This window comes from Numenius arquata, chromosome 1 (assembly GCF_964106895.1).
Source record: "Numenius arquata chromosome 1, bNumArq3.hap1.1, whole genome shotgun sequence".
In the NCBI taxonomy this organism is placed as follows: Eukaryota; Metazoa; Chordata; class Aves; order Charadriiformes; family Scolopacidae; genus Numenius; species Numenius arquata.
This window is the reverse complement of record NC_133576.1, coordinates 50,875,943-50,899,449: the sequence shown is the minus strand read 5'-3', so window position 1 is coordinate 50,899,449 and position 23,507 is coordinate 50,875,943. Positions and strand designations below refer to the sequence as shown.

General features: G+C 35.9%; 1 protein-coding gene across 2 annotated transcripts in view; it reads right to left on the bottom strand.

Moving 5' to 3' along the window:
- DMD (dystrophin) overlaps positions 1 to 23,507 on the bottom strand; it is a 1,192,402-nt gene that overhangs the window by 109,259 nt on the left and 1,059,636 nt on the right. For both annotated transcript variants that reach the window (XM_074159135.1, XM_074159144.1), the window contains exons 61-62: positions 20,640 to 20,718; positions 9,096 to 9,156 (exon numbers count right to left, since the gene is read on the bottom strand). In XM_074159135.1, coding sequence (XP_074015236.1) covers positions 9,096 to 9,156; positions 20,640 to 20,718 — 140 coding nt within the window. The remainder of the gene's footprint in view (positions 1 to 9,095; positions 9,157 to 20,639; positions 20,719 to 23,507) is intronic.

Here is a 23,507-nt window from a genome sequence, read left to right as displayed (position 1 = left end):
AAGTCAGTACACAATTTATAGATTCTTGGGATTCTCAGCAAACATGGTTAAAACCCCCTCACTGATTGGAATTTTGCTTTAAACACTTTTCAAATCATTCCTTAACTGTTTGGGCAGAGGTAGTCCCAAGAGTAATAGAACGCATATACATGTATATATTATATTATTTTAACCTTAAGAATCCCATCAGATTTGCATTTTTAAACTTTCTAGTGAAGTTTTAGTTGAGGAAAGAATTGCTTATGAGTTTACTTCATATTGCTGTTATCTCCATGGTTATATCTGAAACTAAATTATACACAGATTTCCTGAGGGACATTTACAGTCTTCTCTATGGCTATAATCTGTTTACTACTGCTGCTGCTGTTGTTGCTAGTATCTAGTAGTATTTGCAATTGCTTTAAGTTTTTCTGTGTTTTCTAAGAGATGTGTAGGTGAGGTCAGCCAACAGCATTGCCATTGATGAAGTCCTAAAGCTAAATGTAATTAAGCAGAGTTAAATTGAAAATGAAATAGTAGATAAAAATCACTGATCTGGGAGGACATATGCAGCTTCTGATTTTCTAATGAAGGTGCAGCTTTTCTGTCTTTCAGTATGCAGTAGAATCCATTAGCATTTTGTCACATTCTCTACAATGTTAAAATGTTTATCTGCTTGCTTATAGAACTTCCAGGATGGCAGATAGAAAATACTGGAAAATACTGCTTGGAAACAAAACTTATATTAGTATTTCAGTATTTTTATTCAATTGAGATGTAATACTTTTTTATTTGTCTTCCTCATATTTGTTTGTTCCACATTTTCAGGTCACAACAGCTAAAATACTGGAAGAACAAACCCAATAAATTTGTATAACCATATACTCTCTAATCCATCTCCTTGAGATGTTTATGGGATATTTCCTGCTGCAAAGCTGTCTCCTAATTATGAACAAAGTATTACACCCATGTCTCAACTAGAAATGCTTCAGGCTGTGATGAAATCTTAATATGGTGTTTCATGTTGATACTATAGTTGAGATGCTTGTATGAAGTCATCTGTTCCCAGGTCAACACAGTAGTTTCCTAGCTAGCCCTTTAAATTTTAACTGCATGCCTGTAACATCTCTCTCTAGCAATTTTTCTTAGTATGCTTCATGCAGGGTGTGATAACCTTCAAGCGTTAAGTTTTACTGCATTTTCTCCAATAATACAGCTTTTAAATGAAAAAAATGAGTTAACTTTGTTAAAAATGAGGCACTGAAAAATGTATCTTTGCCCCTCTACTCCTATATTAGCTCTGCAGTAGTGAACAGAAAAAGCATTTTGAAAAGGAAAATCAGGAGACAGGTACATATTTAAATTCAAAAGGAAATCTGGGCTATTTACTAGCTAGGTATCTAAAGCCCTTTTTTCTACTAAAATGTTAAAATAATAGAAAGTTTTCTAGCAGATGTCTAGATAAGTACAAAATACCTTAATGAGACTGAATTATTATGGTTTTAGATATTTAGATTTTTTTTTTGCAACTTTTATCTATTACGTGAAAATTCCAATGTTAATCCTCCCACGTTAATTTGTGACACAATTCCATTAACATAATGGTGTGTAAGTTCACATCATAAAGTATGAAGTATAGAAGTGAAGAATAAAACTCACACCGACACCTTCACACATATTTACGGCAACCTGCATTCTTAGTAATTTATTGCTGTGTTGAGTGAGTTTGTGCCCCTTCCAACCCTCAACCCTATGCTTACATACAGCATTTACGGAAACAAATTTTGGCCCTGCTGGAAAAGAGGAGGGAGGATTTAGACACACAGAATGAGTAGGTGTTATGTAACAAAGTTTGACCTCTACTCACTAGTCTACTCAGCGGGCTGTAGACACCATTTGGTGTCTGGGCTAGGCTGGTTATATAAAGAGCACTACTTGATAAGGACTCTGTTGTTTTTTACCATAATCTCATTTTCTGAGCTCAATTGCTATGGAGTCAAAAACTACATGTAAGAAAAGCAATTCATTCAGAGATGTGGTGATGCATTTTTTTTAATGGTTTGTTTTTAAATTATCTAGCCATATATCTCCTAATATAAAAATTTATCTGACGAATACTTGAAATTCAAAGCAAATATGTAGCATACAAGAGGCTGCCAAGACTATATATATCATATTTGAAATTGTAATTTATCTCATAAAGTTTAACTTTTAAATCAGAAAATGAGAAATAAGCAAAATGAATATAGACGATTTGATCATTCCTAACCTATTGGTTAGAATCTTTACTTAAGTCTAAATGCAATCTTGCTGACATTTTTACAGTTCCCGGTTAATTCATTTTATGTTTCCCTTAGAATCTGTAAGCATAAAATATACCCCTAAGCATAATATATATGCAATTTTTTTCTTAGGAACAAAGGTTTAAAGATAAAGATATCACATAACTGATGTGCAACACAGAACTGATTGCAGCTATTATTGGACAAGGGAAAAAAAAAAGACAATATTGAAAAGGACTCAATAAAGAGAAGAATGGGTCAAATAATCCATAGTCATGATTCACTTACTAAAGACCAAACAAATTGCTCAGGACAAGAAATTTGCCAAGACAGGTGGAGAATATTTTGAAAAGTAGGAACTTATTGCAGTCTGTAGGAGAACTGGCATCTTAGAAGGTCAGAGAAAGAACAAATGCAAGACAGATTCAGGAGCTTCAGTGAGTTCATTTTGGAAAAAGTCAACCTGGGAAAAAAATCTGACCTTGCCCTGATAGACAGGCCACTTAGAGAAACAGAAGCAGCCCAGCTGATATGTCCGATTATTGCATTCTCGGTCTTCTCTTGATTGTTGCATTGCCCTGGATGCCAATGTCTTTAGAAAAGACACTGAACCAAGGGCAATGCAGACAACGGATGTGGCAAGCACTGTTTTGGAGGAGCTGTCAGTCTTTGGAGGAAACAAAGGAATTATGAGACTTCTTGGTATATGTAAAAAATCTGAGGTATCGTTTCCCGTTTCCTTGAAGATTTCATTGGACAGTTGTCAGAAGCTGTCTTCTCTTTGTCATCTAAATTAAGTATGTAATTGATCTTTAAAAAAAGAAAAGTCTGACAGGCAAATCTTTCTATTTTTTCCCTTAATATGTCTAATCTTTTCAAGTTCAAAGCATTCCCGTGGAAATCAAACATAATTCCTATTTTTGAGTCCTGCTCATTAAGCACAATGTTTAAAACGCAGGCCTGAAGTATATGGCAATAAATTTTAGCTATCAAGAGCAGCTCTAAAATCCATTTTTTATGGAAGATCTGGCTTATACTCGATAAAATAGGACCATATTGTATATATATATTCAACTTTGTAAAAATTATATTGCCTATGTTAATTTTTTATTCTTGATGATGTGTAACAGTCAAGCTACATTTAACAACTGAAGTAAAATGGAGCAAATAGAAATTAAGTAAAAAGTAAAATTCAAGCAAAAATCACATTCAGCTTACAATAAACATGACAATTTCAGCTACAATAGAAGTAAAATATTTGTTATGTAATTATATTCTATTACTCTATAAAGATATGAACTCCTTTTACAGTATCTAAAGTTTACTTTTCACATTACAGCCTATAAAAATAGTTCATTTATTACTCTCCTAGCCCCAGAGCTGGAAAACAGAGTAGCTGGATTTAATGGATTTAAAATGTTGATGTGTACCTTTCAATTAGGAAAATAGGAAAGCTAGATTCCATCTAAACTTCTTTTGCCCAGCTCATTGCTAAACTGAGCAAACAACATTATCTACACGTTTTAAGATTTAACCTACATGAATATTAACCCTGCACTATTTAACCTCTCCGTAATGCTGAACACTATACACCCTTTGTGAAAATTTATACTGAATGTTTGAAGACAAAGCTTAAGAAATTTACTATTAGCTTAAATATGAGCACTGTCATATCAAAAGGACCAAGTTCTTTAAGTGTTGTGTAAGTGCCTGAGGCAGCTGCTCTCTGCCCTCTACACAGGCACTGTAGTACACGTTGTTATGGTGGGAAAGCACATGGTTTCCATCAATTACTGCCCCTAATGGGAGGCTACAGCCCTGCCTCCAGTCTCTGCACCAGCTAGGATATGATAAAATTGCTGCTGAGTACTTACAATTCATTTCAAAACAAATTAAATCCTTTTCAGTTGCTTCACATGTAAGGGCAGTAACTCCCTGCTGACAGATGGTAACGAAGAGCAGACCCATGGTATCTTCCTGGAGCGCTCCTGCTCAGTCAGCGGGAACACATCTGTTTATAACCTTTGCTTTCATTTTAAAAGTAGTTAAAGGCTCAAGATTTCTCATTTATTTACAGTACAAGTTTAAATTTTTGTGACAAGTTTTAGAACCAAGGCTTCACAGCCATACAAGTGATAAAAACTCAGCACTTTGACAAATATCATATATTTAATTTAGTTTTTTATGCTAGACAGTAAGATAATTTACATCCTGTAAAAGCAGACTGAAAAGTGTTCTTGTTTTTCTTTCCTTCACAATAGTTTCAATTTTGGTACAGAGAGTTCAGAACTGAAAGACAGGAAAAGATCATAATAGCTGTGCTTTTAAGAAGCCAAAATAATACCTGCTTGGTACTTGGTACATAGGTTAACTGTCAGCCATACACATGGCTTTCATAGCTTGCTCACAGCAACACTCACTACATACACATAATCATACATTATTTAGTTATGGTTCTCCATGTCTCTCTCTGTTCCATCTGACAGATAATTCCTACTTGCTTTTGCGTCTCGTACTTATCTACATTCTGCAGAAGAAACAATTAACCCAAGTGATTTTACCAGAACAGCAACTCTTTGCTTTATTTTATCTTAGCAGAATTTAATTCAGATAGATTCATTTATCCTGTCTCTAAGTTGAACAAAAGTAAAAGAATCATGACTTTAATCTGTTTGCTTTTACAATGAAAACTCGGGGCTCTTAGCTTTTCTCTGTGTTGAAATTCTACATGGCTAAACAACAATTAAAAGGGAGATTAAAAATTAAGACAACAAAGCAAAGAAGTATGTTTATAGAAACCGGCCCACTAGATCTCCACTGTAAGGTATGCAATGGCAGCAGAATCTAAAACTAACAAAAATGCATGTCACAAGCTGATACATTTAATGGAAGTCAAATACTCTCACAGGAAACGGCAACATGGAAGAGAGTAAGAAAGTAGAGATGCATAGTCCTCAGAGTTAAGCTAATTTATATGGATAGGCTCATATGGATCTTCTCAAGGAGTCAAATCTATGCTCCTGAAAATCCAGCTTTGTCCTCAGCAGGACAAAGTTCAGTGAACTGCTATAATCTCTATAAGAAAATAAGCTTGGCTGGGAAATAACTTGGAAGGCTTCCTTTGTGGGAAGTACTGAGATGAAAGACTACTGTATTTTTGCAGAAGCATTTTTAATCCTTCAAAAGAATGGGCACAGCAAGAGGGTAAGAAGACAGACACAATTAACTGGCAAGTCACTTATACAGAGGAAGAATAATGTCAAAGATTAGTACAGATGTAGAAGTCACAACTACTAAATTTCAATCATGACCCATCATGATGGCAGGACTACTGAGTATTTTTTTTAAGAGAGAAAGTATGTTGTAGACTTCAATCCAACTCCTCCTCCTTACTCGATGCAACAGAGATCTCCCAGCACTGTGTACTGGAAAGGTTTGCTGAGCCCAGGATAAGCCCTACACAAGAGAGATGCACACATGATTCAGAGTACAGCTGCTTAATGTCCCCTTGTGCCCTGGGAGGACGGACACCGAGGAGGAATTGGGTTGTGCAACATGACCGAATGCGTCTTCTGGTGTTGCAAAATTCAAAGTAGACATTTGATTTTGCTATTTATCACTGCTTTGGAGTAGCTCCTCTAGCTGTTTGATTGGAAGATAAGAATGTGCATGTATGTGCATGCACACGTGAGATCCCTTTCATCAAGGGGTGAGCTCTGCTAAGATGTGATCTAACCTGAATTACGATGTTAAAATCTGCAGCCTTCCTACCTTCATTATCTGTCTTTTTTAGAATTTGAGACTTTTTTTTATCTTTTGATATGTATTCAGTAGTCTTTGTGCTGTGCATTTTTTCCATTTGCTTTTCATATTTCTGACGTACAGTAATTGCCTGTTTTGTCTCTTAAAAACTTAAATTTAGAAATTTTAATGAATACTTAAAACATTATTAAAGAGTACAGACATGTCTGTGCCTATTTCTGCTTTCCCATTTTCTGGGTTGCACTCCAGCAAGAGTAGGATCAAGGCCTTCAAAGAAAAGGACTGATTAAACTGAAAACTTTTTTTTTTATGTTCCCCTCCATTTTTAATCTAATAAAACCTTTAAATCCTGTACTAGACACACAGAATACATCGAGGGAAAAAAAAGATCAAAAAGAAAAAGGTCAGATAAAATGTGTTTTCAAGCAATTTTACATGTTTTAATTCAGAGGCAAAAGGGAGAGATTTTTTTTTGCTCAGTAGCACCTTGCATGCTGGGGAAGTGCTTGGTACCCAGGCAGCAACATTCACTTGCTGCTTGGGAAACCAAGATACTTCTGCTGTCCTGGAACACAGAAATTTGATTTCTCAGTTCACTGGGGAAGAGAGAGGTGAGGCTGAACTGCTGGCCCAGCTTTTCATCTCCACAAGGAGGGAAGCACATAAAAATGCGGAAGGAAACCCACCAGAATGCAGCAGCTGGTGCAAGGCCATTAGACTGCAATTTTCATGAGGCTGACAGTAGGCAAAGAAACTACAAATGGGCAGAGAATGGTAATAGCTGATACAGGTTGTACACTGCTGATAATTATATTTTCCATGGCAATGATGCCTACACCAATACAATTTGAAAAAAACCCACCCTAAACTGGCATGAATGACCTCAAAAAGAAATTATTGAAGCAATAGCTTTAGCAGCAACTAGTTGCTACAGATTAATCAACTGTATAAAAATGAAATTTTAACCAGGTAAATCACAAGGCTTGAAGATACCTAGCAGTAAGTAAACATTGCTGCTGAAGATTTAGCACTAAGTACTGCCTGATTTATGGATTTATCAAATGCTGTGTCATTGCAAATGTGAAAATGATGAGATAAAACAGTTAAGCATCAAGGGAAAACCAGATAAAATGAAAACAAATAAAATGTGTAGCAAATTTGGTTAACAAAGGAGGCTAGCATCAATATTCTAAGTCGATGACAGAAAGAAAATTAGGTAAACATGAAGAGAACGCTATCTATATCTGCTCAGTCTTCATGGAACCTCTTCTAGAGAATTAACAATTGACAGGAAAATAATAGTTCAAAGAATAAAGAAAGAGTATTCTAAGTTTAAAAGTCAAAATGGTAAGAAAACAGGCAATTTAATCATGTGTAAATATGAAATCGGAGCAATGGGAATGAATGGAAAGAAAAATGACTGAGAACAGCTAGAGAAGGGAATAAATGGAACAGCTCACCAAGACTCATTAAAACTTGATCAGATTGTTTTACACCTCAAGGACAGCAAGTTTTTTTATAAAATATGTGGCTGAATTTAAACTTTAATTAAACTAGTACCGCTACTGCTCTTTATGGCTATTAAGATATTTTCTAAAGTGAACAAAATAAAATGAATCTATTCCTTTGAATTTGTAAATGGCTTAGAATAGAAGAGGAAATGGAAAGTTGACACAAAAAACTAGCAAGTTTTTCTGACCACTGACGATTTTAGCACAAAGAGTCAACAGTTACCCATGGCTGCTGGATGCGAGTAGTACACACAGAGGGGGGAGATACAGCCTGAAATGCATTTCATACCTACATTAAGAATTGCCAAAGCATTTCTCCCCATAAAGGCAAGTCATACCACCGGAAACAGAAAAGGAGGATCTTTTCCATCACAGTAGTGCCATAAAACCAGCTCTGGAGCACCAGAGTCTCAATTTGTTTTCCAGCATTTGTTCCCCATAGATTTCTCTCTCCCCTCCTCCTTGATAGAGGTTTCCAGCTTCCTTGTGACTGTTTCATCATTCACAGCCAAAAAACAACAGCAGAAAAATTTACAAATTTAATGCAACAGTGAACCAACTTAAACCAGGTATAACTGTCCCACTGTATTGCACTACAGACTTAGTTTTCTTCATGTGTGATGTTCAAATGCTTGTTCTGGAACTGCTGTAGCAGTTCGTATTGTTGTGAAAGTTGCAACTGAAGTGCCACTGCAAGTACAGTTGGCAGCCAGATGGCTTCAGTGCCACTAGTTGAGTTTCCAAAGTTTACTGGGAATGTAAAGCGGAACCATGCGAATGTGCCTATTAAATGACACCCCTGTTTCAGTTACTTGCCCTACAGCCTTTATTGTAGGCATTGCATCACCTGTTTCCTTCGGAAGTTATGTATAAATGGGTCAAGACACATATTGCAGATAATAAAGAACTAAAGAGAGAAGAAAAAATGTATTAAAATGTCTTTCTTATTTGCTGTGTCGTGGCTCTGTTTAGGGCACCAAACTAAAAGCAGGTGTTTCCAAATTGTGGATTCTTTAAGTTTTCCTTTCATTTGTTATGCATACACATCTCTTAAAGAAAACCGGCTTAATTTGGGAAATAAACTCTAAAGAAATAGTCCATAGTGACTAACTTGTCCCTTGTCATTTCTTAGCAACAAACTTTACCAAGTACCCTCCCTAAAGGAATTTGTTATATAAAGTACACACATTGCTAGGTTAAAAAAAACAGTATAACACTTTCACAACTGCAAATTGGATTGTTTTTTTCAGATTTTCATAACCTGCCATATATACTCTTCAGTGGGCAATGGTACAAATTCAAATATCCAGATACACCAAAGCTTTACTTAGTTTGCTGGTGATTTACAGTAGCATAAAACCAAACAACTTACAAATCAGTGCATCCTACTGTGTTTTTAAATAACTAGCATACTTCTGTGAAATTTATTGCACACTTCACTCCTTTTTGTTCTTCCCATTCAGAAACCATAGGAGCTGTTCACCATAATCTAAGGAAATTACCAACTATGATCGTAAATGACAAATATAAATAGCTAGAATGAATTACTATTTATACTCACTTGATATAATAGGGCACTTTGTTTGGTGAGATTGCCCTCTCCCAGGGGCCTTGGACAGAAGCTGTTAACAACAAACAAACAAATAAATAAATAAATAACTGCACACATACATTTATACATACAAACAGACCTAGAAAAGAAACATGGAGTTCAAGTTCAAAGCAAACAAGAAAGACAACATTAATCTCTAGAATTACAATTTTACACTCGGCCACGCTGATACAGGTCTGTTTGCTCAGTTGTCCGTGGAGACAGGAAGGATTAACCTGCTGTTCTGAAATTTCTGTCCTAATCTGAGAGAAATTGGACTCATTCAGCTGCAAAGATAAATACAAAAAAACCCCAACAAAACAAACCCTCCTTGACTACTAATCTTACAGAACAGATATGAAGCAGAGCAAGCAACCTATCTTTCTGCTGTGTTCTTTTATAGGGTTCCACCTGCTAATGTGTCTGACTGGCTTTTCTTCATTTTCTTTCCTTGCATGGTCAGTGCTTTCCATCCTTCCAGGAACAGAATTACACACTTGTTTACATTTTATGTTGAGTGAAGTTACACTGAGATACCATCTGAATATTTTGTTTATTCTCTAAATGGAGAAGAATTTAATTTTTATTTCTCCACATGACTAATTGTGTTTTAATAACAGCAAATAACGGAGAACTGAAAGGGTGATCATGAGAAATAGAGAGAAAATTACATTACTCACTCTTGGTTATCACAGTGTTAAATATCAACATCAACTTACAAGGTAATTAAAATGTCTTGTAACAGCGTATTATTTAAAACTCATTGTAGGCAAAACAATTGTAAAAAATTTTTATTCGAGATTTTATTAGAGGCAGAGATATCTTATTGTATAGGACATAATCAGAAAACTAGTTTTATTATTGGGGGTTTTTATCTGTCAAAAGCAGTAAGACCAAGAATTTTCAATTTTAATATAGTGATCTTTTTGTACGCAAAGTGATCTAGTTGGGAAAAAAAAAAAAAAGCACCTGTTTGCCTCAGCCAGTGTAACCCTTCTTTTTAGTGACCCCTGCTGTTCACAAAGGAAAATAATTGTTACGGTAATTAGCTGTTTGATCACTTGGCTCAGAGTATTTTCTTTCCCTCCTTCATTCAAAATAGATACTTTAAAAACACCACTGTCAAGCTGCAGGTATTTTAGCAAAGTCAACAAATCACAATCCATACAAATAAAAATTACCAATATATAAATTTCATTTAATTTGTCCCAGAATTGTTGACCAGATTCACAGGAGCCAGTCTGCAGAATGAAATATACTGCCCCTCTCTCGCCCACGTACTGGAGTAAGAACAACAAGAGTTGGAGGAAAGAGATGAAACACGCTTATAAAAATGGCTGTAGAGGGAAGCCTTGCTATTTTGGTGGTCGCATGCACATGAATTGTGAAGGAGGATAAGGACCCCACAGAGGGGAGGTAAATCAGCTGCAGTGGAGGAAGCTGGAGCCGTTCTAGATGGTCTGATAAGGAGAAGGAAAAGCAACCAGTAACAAGGCACAGGCTGGGGAGTGGGGCAACAGGTTTCACATACGTTTTAGACAATGTTAAGAAGCTAGGGAAAGGAAGGAATACGTTTGGAAGAAATATGAATGTGATAATCCTCTTTTAGATTGCTGGTGGCCACGGAGTTATGAGAAACCTACCACAGCATCTCTGTATGTCCTGCTGTTATCTTCAGCCCCCAACTAACTATCTGTAGCTAAGCTGAGTGTATTGCTTACACTTACACAGTTTTGCGTTCTTTAAAAAAGAAAGGTTAAATTAAATTTCAAAGGTATGAGCCATGAAAACAGGTAACTCGCAAAGTGTGCAAGAAACACAGAATTTTAATTACAACGTTACCTCTCATGGAAAAATAGCACACTGCACTACCATTGAAGTCTGTATCATGACCCACACATACAAGAGCACAGAACTGTGTGCATTTCCAAATACAAATACTCAATTATACACATAATTTATATACGATCAAATATGGCTTCTTGGGACAGGGACTTCAATGTTTATAGACTGCGTAGCTGTCATTAAGCTGCTCTTTTCACTAGCACGAGCTGCAGCTGTAAGATGCATACAGCTTCTCAGTTTCTGTGTCCTGCTGTAGCCTCAAATGATGTAAAGACACAATGTTACATAATTTATAGGAATACAAAAAATATCAAAAATAAAATATGATTTAATGTTTTGATGTTAACCACCTTAAAATAAGGGACCACGTCCTACTTTTAACCCTATTTTTAGGTTCATACAAAACTCTTAACCATGATGCTTAATTATTCTTTTTACTGGTGAGAGCAAAGTGCTGTAAATGTAATTTTGGTGACTGATCCATATGATCCATTGTCTAGAAGGGGCTAGAAAACCAAAGCCCAGGAGTTCTACATAGATTAAAATTTCATTTTATGCTATCAATTACTTGGCGATTTCTTTGTATGTTTTTATTCAGCAATACTAACCTGTGTGTTAATATATGATACATCAAATAGTTTTAAAATTCCTACTCAGTGAATGATAAGGTTTCTTACCCATAAGAATTCTGAGGACTAATTTGAATAGGATTATACTAAGTTATAATTTTTGAAAATAAAATGCCCTTCAGTATTAACTAAAAATTGACCTTCTTACAAATTTCTATCCCAAATAAAAATTAATATTCCAAATGGGAATACCACCAAGCTACAGTTCTTCCACTTCAACATTTGTTTTTAATTCAATGCCTAAAGGACAGAATAGATTGCTGCATATTGTTTGGAAGGTGTATTTCTTCTGTTGCTTCTGAATTAATCTGGGTAAGAGATTTGCAGTCATAACTTATTATTACAGAATCTTACATACGATAGTGTTCTTGATACATTAGAAGAGGAACAAATACTTTGCTTTCACAAGAACTAAGTGCTTTAGGAATAACAAACAATTCTGTGATGTACTGCATAATTGGATTTAGTGTTCCTTCAAGAGATTGCTATGAAGCTGTCTATAATACACTTTTGGTTTCCTGGATGATTCTAGCCTTGCATAAATTTGAGTTGACAAAATACGTAGTACTTTTTACAGCTATGCTAAGAGAATAATAATTTCATTTTTGGCAGAAGCCCAGAAGCTGAGAACAGCTGTTTCTTATCTCTGGTTGCCAGTACAGGTTTATTATCCATTACAAAGCTAGCGCAGGTAATGGACATATATATTTAATTCCTGGTTAAGACCATTTTAGTACTCTGTCCAAAACTCTTGCTGGCAAAGACTTTTTTATATGACACTCTAGTATCCCTGTGTGCTACAGCACTCACAAAGCAGACATTCTCCTGCTTGCTAAATGTAGTTCAAAAGTGTTTCATTGTTCTAGCTTGCACAGTGTAAGAACCAGTTACCATACCCCAGCTACCTGCAATGCTGTTGACTGAAATTAAATACTACAACAAAATATGGGGCATTTGAAGAGTGAATTTAGATTTCCCTATACTTTATTTGCATTGATATACATTTTAATGGTTGCCTAATTTGGGACTTTTATTTGTTTCTTTTAGTGTGCTAACATCTGAGACTTGCTTTGCCTATTCAACATAAGTGAACATGGTTCTTGACAGTAAGCCTACATCCTTATTCGTTTGCAGAATATCTGATGAAACGGTAGCATGCTGGCTCTCTGAACCTCAGTAGTGTTTTAATCTATGCAAGGATCTGAATGAAATATTAAATAGGATGATAGTATAATTTTATCTGTGTTGATATTAAAAAAATAATCCAATAAATATTTCACTTTAGCACTACAAACATAATGAAAAATATATGTATGTTTACTAACAGTAAACTATTTCTCCTCCAGCTATTCAAAGAGTAAATTTAGTATGTCCACTTTTAAAAGTTACTCTCAGCGGTCCTTATTTACATAGTCAGCACACACTTCTAGTCACTATATAATACCATGGGCATACATTTTCAGTTCTAAATACAAATAAATCCTTTGACCCTTATTTGTCTCTAGGGGTTAAAGTATTGGGAAACAGTTTCAGGACAGAAATCACAAAGTAGCACCACCTAGTACACATACACTGTTAAATATTTCTTCTCAATATTTTTCTCAATTGTTTTTTTTCTTGTAAATTTATTATTTTTATTATATATGCATTTCAGCATCATGATCTTTAAAGCTGAGCTCATTTATATGTTCACAATCAAGACCTGCACTACCTGTTTGGCGGCCATAGTAGCTGTAATTCAGCAAGGTGCTTAATTTAGTTAACATTTTAATAATGCTATTTAATGATTCACTGATTCAGCCTAGGGACTCTACCTACATGACTTACATTGTCCTACCTAGCATTGTCATCATTAGTATCTTCATGCAAATGTAGAGCTAGGAATTTTTTTATTTATTCATTTTATTTATTTAGTCTTTTTATTTATTATTTGTTATTTATGATTTCTGATTTCATACCAATTATTTTCACTGCAGCATTTATGGAGTTGGTGACTTCAGATAAAGGCAGGCAGGCATGATGAAACGGTGAGACAATCTTTGCATCTGGAAAGTACTCTTGATTTCCCAAGTCAGAAGTTCACATCTGCGTAAGGTACCATAACCTTTCAAAGAAGACGCATTGAGTACTATTCCAAATATTTTCAGGTGAGACCAATACAAATGAGAAATTATTGCTCTCCACGGAGTATAAAGAGCTTGTACGTCTCTTCCTGAAAGGATATGCTAAAGCATAGTTTCCCCTCCATAGTCAGTTCATGACTGATGGTGGCAGAATGCCATCTCCAATATGTATGCCTGTGTGACAGTGGCACAATAGAAGTGTTTGCATAATCTATGAGTTCTTCAAGATCCTTTGCAACAAATGTCAGTATACATCTGTAAAATATGATTCCCCCCCTCCCAGATTTATAGACAATTGATTTCTAAATTATGTGCATTTATTATTGTACTAGGTGAGACCAAAGAAGAGTCAGATCAGATTGTGTAGTACTGAGGTCTAATGTTGCACCGCATAGCGAAGAAACTGATGTCAGAATACATCAGCTACACAATTTAGAAGTTACAAGGCAGAAATATCAATTAAAACCTGTCTTTCATAAGGACTACACAGCATGGGGTCTATTTTGCTCCAAGCTCTAGCTCTTGGCGCTGCACACGTGGATGGATTCCTGGGCATTTCAGAAATAGAGAGCTCCTTCTCAGCTGGGACTCTGCTGTTCTTAAATCCAAGCAAGCACTCACTGCTTCCCTGCAACCCACCAGTACTGTCTGTTGCTGTAACACACATACAGATGCTTACTGAATATACCATTTTCAGAACACTTCTAATCAATTTGAAGAAGGGATTTTTAGTCATGAAAAAGTTCAGCACATGATCAGGGCCAATTTCAACAATGGTCATTTTACAAGAGTTATAAGAGAGACCTTTCCATCCTGCATTTTCTGCTGGAATCTTTATGGCCAACTCAAGATTTCTCACCTGCAGCCTAAGGTCAACATAATATGATACGACCTAAATAATGCACACCTTTAATCATGAACAGTGTTTCCAGAAGTTTCCAAGTTCCACTTGTAATGCAAAATATAAAATCCATCTAATGTTCATTTTCTTAAATGTCACACTACTGTAAAATGGCAAAAAATACAAGCATCTACTTGTTTAACAAAGAAATACTGCATGAAATACAGCAAAGTGACATACTTTGTACTGATCCACATATCCCAAGTAACAGGTACTTCATATTGGTAACTTCTGTCACACTCTTATGCTCTTAAAAATAAAATCTCTAAAACTGGCTCATCAAATGAGGTTATAACATGACCTAATCAAATTGGTGGGGATTTTTATGCAAATGGAATTAGATAAATAGAAAAAATAAATCTTTGATAAATATTCTATGTCTCACATAGCAAAACATAACAGAAAAATACTAATACATGTATATAAGATATCCTTATGGTACCAGTCCTGGAGTTCAAGGACAAAGAAATGCCCCGAACCGAACACAACGTACATCTCATGACAACATGGACACATGGTTAAACACATCAGACTTAAACTTGGCAGTGTAAAAAAAATGAAGCAGTTTTCATTTAGGCTTCACAGATCCAATGTTCCTTCAAAGAGATTATAAAACATGGAGGGAGAAAATTCTGTCATGTCAATATAGTAATTCATAGTAAACATAGTAGCAGACACATAAAAGGCAATAACCCATCTTTTGAGTCTTATACTTACTAAGAGTAAAAAAAAATATCATTTGATTACTTGCAAATTATTTAGCATTGCAGAATATAGGATTTCCTACCAACCAACAATAACATATAGAAATTAATTAGGCTGCTATCTAAAAAAATAAGACAGTAATTTTCCTGACTACTCACCCCAAAAAACCTCTGCTTTAAAATAAATACTGTGCGGCATTTTTAAATTGAGGACAAATGAAAACCAACAGAACAAGAAAGAGAGATATTACATCATATATCCAAAAGACATGGATGAATGGACATGTTCTTCAACGTGTGCATGTCAAAAGTGATATCTGGACGACAGTATAATATGATGTATGCAGTGAGAAATAAGAGAGAAAGATATAGATATTAGCACTGGAAAATAATCTATCAGGTGGATGGGTAAAGTGTTGTGAGAGGCCTAGAGCCCTGCCATTTTTAGAGGCAGATGTCTTAATTAGCAGGACTTGCCCTTTTAAAGACATTTTCCTGTGCAAGAAAGAGCTTCACTAATTTTTGCTTTGCATAATAATCTAAGTGCTCACCCTGAATGTGGTAGACATGAGTATTTGACTTCTCTCTCAGCTTGAAGGAATTCAGACCCACATCTCCAGTTTCTCAGGAAAGTGGCCCAGATAACTGAAGGAAAACACAAAGGCCCAGAAACGAACCACATCTGAACCCTGAAGCTCTGAGCTTATCCAGAGAAGGAGTGACCTAGGTTACATAGCCCACTCCTGTGATCATATTTTTTATTATTTTTAAGCAACAATTTTCTGACATGAAATGCAGCAGATACACTCTGATTGTTAGCTCCCAAAACTAACTGTTGGCTCCAGCGTTTGCAACTTTTTTATTTCTGAATGAAAGCTGCTATGGCTGCCTCATTTCATGTTGAAGTCAGTGCTCTTCCCGCTTGGAAGTCCAAAACTTAAAGGCATAGTTAGGTATTTCCAGTTAAAACATAGTTCCTAGCACATATTTAGGTATGCAGATTTAAAAGTCTGGTATTGATATATCCAGGTAGCTGAAGCTTGTAGCCTTGGAAATAGAAATCACAAAACATTAGCTAGACGTAAATCAGCCTCTTAGACTTGCAAACCTAAGTGTTTTTTCGGTTCCTTGTATTTCCAGGTTCTTCACTTTGACAGAAGCCCATGTTGTCTGAGCCTGGGAATCACAAACAGCCCCTGGGATCTCCCAGTTGCACTCGTAAGTAATTGCCAGTTATATCTGAGCATTATTTCATGCAGTTGCTTCATTGACATGCTATGCATACTAACAGATGGCTCATACTGGAGCTGGACAGTAAATTACAAGGTATGCTTATGCTTTTAAAAGATGTAATACCTTCTATTTTTCAGTGATCACTAGTAATGAAAGTGAATAAGCTATCACATTACAAATAGGATTGATGGGAGGCTGGCTAGCACAGCAAATGATATTAAAAACAGTCTCCCATCAATCCTACCTCTCATTTATTGCATCTCAGAAAAAAAGTAGTATCTGTTGTGACAAATATAGGCGAGTCCTCCAACAAGGGGCAATGAATCTCATTCTTTGTAGGAGGCAAGATCACAAATAAAAATAACGGAGAAGTCAAAAAAGTAAAATTATTCCAGAGGAGTCACTGAAAAATCTGGAGCTGGCATTATGTTCGAAATTTGCAGGTGTTCTTTTTGACACTTGAGTTACTGCATATAGTTTCCAAATTAAGCACCATCAACCATGAAAGGATCACAGATATTTTAAATTACTTTGCTAAATATTTACCAGTTTGTCTTTAACAGAAAGGAGATTTTCTTTTGCTATTTTTTTTCCCCACAGCCTGATTTAGATCATTCTAGTTAAACAGTAAAACCTTCAAACCCAACAAACTCACTCCATGGATTCACGATATTGTGTCTTGCCCACGTAATTCATTTATCAGCTATATCTTAACAACTATTGCTGTGAATGCTGGGAGTCTCTGCCCTTGGCAAGGAATAAACTGAGGAGGAGTTGCGACTTTGTGGAGACTGGCAGAGTGAAATGAGCTTCGGGAAACATGAAGGACCGATCAGAAGATCAAGGGCTGAGGTGAGAGAACCCAGCAAAAAAACATGTAGGAGGCCTGGAGAGAGGCAATTTTGTGTGCTAGCAGAAAGGTAAGGGGCAGTTTTCATGAGAGCCCTTTATACGTAAGGGCAGCCCAAAGCCTTGGTATAGAGACACAAGTGTCCTAGCTCTTTTGTCGTTACTTTTTTAACTCACAACCAAGAGACTTCTGAATTATCCTGTACCACAGCACAGATAAACACTGTCACCTGGTCATTTAGAAGAAGGAAGAGTGGAAAGAGAAGGTTGAACTGCATGAAAGGACAATAGAGAAAAAATGTCCCTAAGTTAAAAATGCTACAAGGGAGTAGACTTTTTTTTTTCCCTTTTCCTTTTCAGTCCTTATCTCTCTAGCTCACACTTTCCTTCCCATCTCTTTCAGAAATAACCATAAGAACAGGCCTTAAAACAGGCTGCAAATGCTTAGAAACAGGAACTACCACTTGATTCCTTGCCTCCACAGGGCAAGACAAACATGAGGTTCCTGCATCACTCCCCCATTACTTTTGTGCTAGATTTTCAACAGTCCTATGCAGCTACAGTTCCAACTAAGCAGAAATAGACAGATGACACTGTAATTTCTATATATAAGAAAATAACGAACACATAAAAACATTACCGCAGATTAGCAGCTCATATGTTTTTCTTCCACGTAGGAGAGAAATGTGATTCAGTCACTGATTTAACGTGAACTTGACTACAGTACCACTCTTTTTGCAGAACTGTTTAAAGGTATATTAAAAAAATGTCCTTTTTGTGTTGATATAAGTATGTAAACATAGTTGGGAGTTGAAGATCACTCATCATCACATCTTAGGGTTAGCAAGTATGTGTGCTAGGGGGAAAGTTGATGCTGAGTTTGAGAGGATGAACTATTATTACTAGCACACGAATTAGGTATGAAATGGGCAGTAAATTGTTTATTTTCCTTACTTACTACAGTTTGCATTGATCTTATGTGTATCTCAGCTCCTTAGATAACAACACTTTGTGTGCTGAGCTCGTAAAATAAAACCAGAGAGCAGAATTACCATGATTCATCTTTTCACTGTTGTTGCCACAACTGACTGATCCAACTTGGACTCTGTTTTCCATGCACTGAAAGATCATTTACAAGCCATTAAATTCACCTTCATTTGACCTGCCCAATTCTGTTTGGCAACCCTTATGTTTGACTTGTTCATCCCCAAAAGTACAGATAAAGAAACAAGACTAGTGCTAGATGGCAAAGATTCTGGCACTCTTTCCTGCAGCACTACCGCTCCAATGGATGGGGCAGAGGAGCACATGAAAAACATGTAAAAGCATGGTATTTTACCCCAGGTGTAGTAACATTACATGATACTGAGGAACTTGATGCTTATGAAAGAAGGGACTGACTGGCAGTTTTCACTGACTGAACACTTATATTTGGGAAGGATTCTGTGGATATTTTCAGAGCTTCAAATACCTAAATTTTGCATGTACATGTAAGAATATGTATTTGCACATATATTTACATACACATCTAAGAAAGAGAGGGAGAACAAACAAACAATTTCACATGTCTATTTTTTTCTCAGTGATTTGGGTATTTCCGATGTCAACACATTTTCATCTGGTTCCTTTTCCTAAAGCGATCCTCAAACGCTGAGAATGTTCAGAATGATTTCAACTCTTCGCTGGCTCTGGTTAGTACACCAAAGAATAACATATTGTCTCAGTGTCTCACTAATGGTGGGTGGGCTAAAAGAGGTGACTATCATAAAACTGAGCAACTTTCAGATTGATCTAGGTTATCAGTAATAATGCAGAATGGGTCTAGACATAACTGTTACACAAATGCTCTGGCTGCACTCAGCACTGGCACAGAACAACGACATGCTGTTCAGTGTGATAGCATGGTTCAGGTCACTCTAGTCTCTTCTAGATTGCAATACAGGTTTCCTTAATTAACCCTTAAAATTTATTCTTTCATCAGGAATAGACTGTGTGTCATAAGAAAAACAGACATTGCTTACATATTACATTCATGTCATATACCTATATACATATACATGTTCAATTTCTACAAGTCTGATTTGCAGTTATATATATCGCGCTGATAAATTATTCCCAGTGATTAAGAGCTAATTAAAAGATTTTGAAAAAGAAGTAGAAATTACAAAAATAGGGTTTACTTCTTCACAAGATCATAATTTGATAAAATAAGATGGGAGGCTTAATCACTGTGAGCCTGCATTGTGCTTATATGGCACATCAACTCTGGTTTTTAATTTGCAGTTCATCCCACTGAGAATTTTCAGTTTTCCATTGAGATTTTCAGTGGAAAAATGGTTAACCAATTAAAATTACAATGCAGTATCATCTAAAGAAAAGTTTGTCCTCTACCCCACTGTGAATGTAACTGTGCAATAATAGTAACATCTATTTCTGATGTCTGGATAGCTTTCCCTTTGCATGCAGGAGACCATTATCCTGTGACTGTGTTCTGTTCTGCTGATATAATCTCTTAAATAAAGTTTTACTGTTTACTTTCCTTAATTGAAGTACAATAGAAAAGACGCGGCCTTTAAGAAGCTTCACTTTAGTCACCGCCTCGGAGCTTTGAAGGTGTTTCAAGTTGTCTTTCAGTATACTTCAAAACATCCTTGATAAAAGAGTGTGTGTGGAGGTGGAGTGGGAATATTACTGCAATTATATTTTATGCAGAGTTGTAAAAAGTTTACTCAACCGCCAACCTTCTGCCAACTTTCCCACTATGGTTTTGATCCTCTCACTTCTCTGCTAAGCAAGCAAATCCTGCAAAATATTTTTCTTGCAGATCTTATTTTGCCCCTTTTTAGAGCTAAATATTTCTTTGAACAGATAAACCAAATAGAATTTTTTTTTAAAAAAATATATATTCTCTCTCATTTACAATCATCAGCCACTCTTACAATTTTTAATAGAATTTTAATTTGATAGTCCTAAAAGAGAACTGTCAAACAATGAAGACGAGCCTTGCATTAACAGATGTATGAACAGACTTGATACTGGCAGATATTTTCCTTTTATCCTGGACTACATTAACTTATTTAACAGTCTTCTGCTCCCAGTAATGAAAAACATGAAAACCATTATAATACAGTCTAAAATAGAAACTCATAGCAACAATAATCGGCACATGGCTACAAAAATATCAATTAACTGTGTGTGCATCTGAGCAAGAAAAACAGTAAATTACTCACTAGTAAGAAAATGCTGGGAAGTGGGGCCAAAATCCCTGTGGGCTTCATGCAGTTGCCTGATCCGTTCCTCAATGGCCACCTGTTAAGAGAAGAGAAAAAAAATTACTCTCTTCTAAACAAGTAACAAATAGCAGTTAGAGTCAGATACTCTTTTCATTAGAGAACTTTCTGTTTAAAATTAAGCAGGCTGCTGCAACAATCATTAACCCTCCAGGCTTAACTGAGATTTAATGTGTCTTGTCCAAAAGAAAGGAGGTCAAAACAGGTTTGGGTTTTGGTGGGTTTTTCCCCACAACTTTAGCTGGTGCTAGAACAAGTTGAAAATAAAAAAGCTGATAAATAAAGGTATAGCAAATTTGCCTGACTTTATGTACCTAAACAGAATACAACTGTTGCTTGCCAGTATTGAAGTCAGAACCTTCCTCCCTGTCAATACTTTTACAAAACTACCCCAAAAGTCCTTTTTGAGAATGCACTATTACGAATCAGCATGTGAAAAGTAATCTCTTTTAATGTGGACATGATCACCATATTTTAGCCTAGTGCTGAAATGAGGGTAACCAAAGTGCATCTGGTATAAACATTTCTCTGTTCTCTCAATCAGTTCAGTCCTTGACCCTTTCCTCGGAAGAGTCCTTTGAAGAATGTTGTTCCTAATGTTTTGTGGGGTTGGTGTACTGCATGAAAACACAGATGCTAGTTGTAAGATTGCTTTTATCTTTACCCTTGAAAATCCCAGTAAAGTATCAAGCAAGCAGCCAAGAGGGGGTGATTGCTCCAAGATTCCATTGTGTATGAATGATGTCTACTAGCATCTTTATAGCCTATATGCTAAAAGGATGTTATCATTAAGTTAGGCCTAAGAAGAGGATTAGGTAAAGCAAGGAAGAATGTTTGAAAATAATGGTAGAATATTTTAGAAATGCATTGAGTAAAATAACTGATAGCCCCCAAAATCTTGTTTCACTAAACACAATAGAAATTTAACAACAGGATGCGATTGTTTACAGTTTCAAAACTGACACTATGACCAAAAAGCCCCCCTTTTCCTTTCTTTCCTTAAGCCATTTTTCAGATGCTTTTCCTTCAGCTCCATCCATTTCTATGCCTTCTTTGCTCCTCTGGCTTCCTATACCAAGACATGATTATTGTGACTTTTTTTGTTAGTCCCCATTGACCAGCACATCCCCACGTAATTCAGCTACTAGCACATCATCATGTAGCTTCTGCTCTTATTTCTACTGCTTTCTTGAACCCAGAATTGTTCACAGAGCAACGTTTATATTGGTAGGTTTAAGGCAGGCACATGCTGGCTCAGTCCTATGACTGGTGCTTTTTCTGTTTTATCTTGCTGATTGCTTAGCTAGACAAAACTAAGCCCAGGAGGAGGTTGAACTCTGGATAACTTCTGAAACCGTGAGTAGAAGGTGTCTGGGTAAAAGACAATTTAAGCCTAGAGTGAATTGCATGGACAGATGTTCTGTTAAGCAATGCTTCATACTAGGGATTGGCTTTTGGCTTGAGTTCACAACTAATTCACAGCATAGATATAAGCTACAGAAGTCTGTAAGTGCATAGAAAACAATGATAAGCCTGCTTCTGGTCATCAAATCATTAACTTAAGTATAGAACCATAAACTTATGTGATGCTATTTTCAATGGCCTTTCAGTGAAGACTAGGAAAATAATCTTAAACTTACATAAAACAAACACATGCAAATTAAAAAAAACACATGGAAAAATGTCAATGGAATTATATCTACTCTTTGGAATCCTCTTAAAATAAACCTCATAACACACCTATTTTGTCATTAGGACATTATTGATTAAAAAAGAAACATAAGGTTCTTCCTTTATATTAGAATTTACTTTTCAGTAAGTCAACTAGGATGGAAAAAGTACTTTCTGGCATGCAGATTCTCTAAAGAGAATGAGTGCTTTACAAGTAGGCAACGGGTAGCAGTGTTTCATGTAGGAGAATGACAACACCCAGCTTGTCATCAGAATAGAGTATGGGAACCCATTGATATATGCAACCACTGCCAGCCCATACAACTTCTTTAAGTGTGCTAAAACTGAGAATTTCAATCACTTCAAAATATCCAAGTGAGCTTTGAGCAGCACAAAATTATTAAACTGAGATTTTTAGCCATATATGCCCATGCAGCAAAATAAAATACCTAACACGCTTCAGAGTAAACTCTCAAACTGAACAGCCTTGGATGTGAGCCAGAAAATATCGTAGTCTAGAGGTAGATTTTGTCAATACAGAGATGAATAAAACATTTGGGAATCTTGAGTATTCTCCAGGAAATATCACCTGAGAACACAAAAAGTTATTCCATTTGGCTGTCAGAAAATACCACTTATTGATGTATCAGCATACTACCTTATAGGTGCCAAAAGATGACCTCACTGTTCATGGTAGAGCAAGGAAGATTATTGCAGTCAGTCTTTATGAATTTTACCAAGACTAAGATGTACATGATAAAATAACAGAATTTGAACCCACAATAACTGGGCTTATTTTGAACAATTGGAAAAAACCCACCTGAACAATGATTACTTAAAGCATGTGTGTCTGATGCAACAAAATCAAAGTTATATTTGGCTTTGGGGTTTACACCCTGGAGAAGGAGAATCATATCCACTTAAGTCTGCATATCTGATTTACGATTGTTGAAAAAAATTCTCATTGGCATGTAAATTTTTTTTTTTAAATTAATTTTCAAAAACAAACCATAGGTAATTCCCAAATTTTAAATTTTGTCTTGTTTTCTTCCAAGTCAAGTGAAATAGGTTACTCTAATATAAGCATGTGTATTTTTGTATGCTATGCTCTAAACCAAGTGCAGTTTCCCTTAGAAC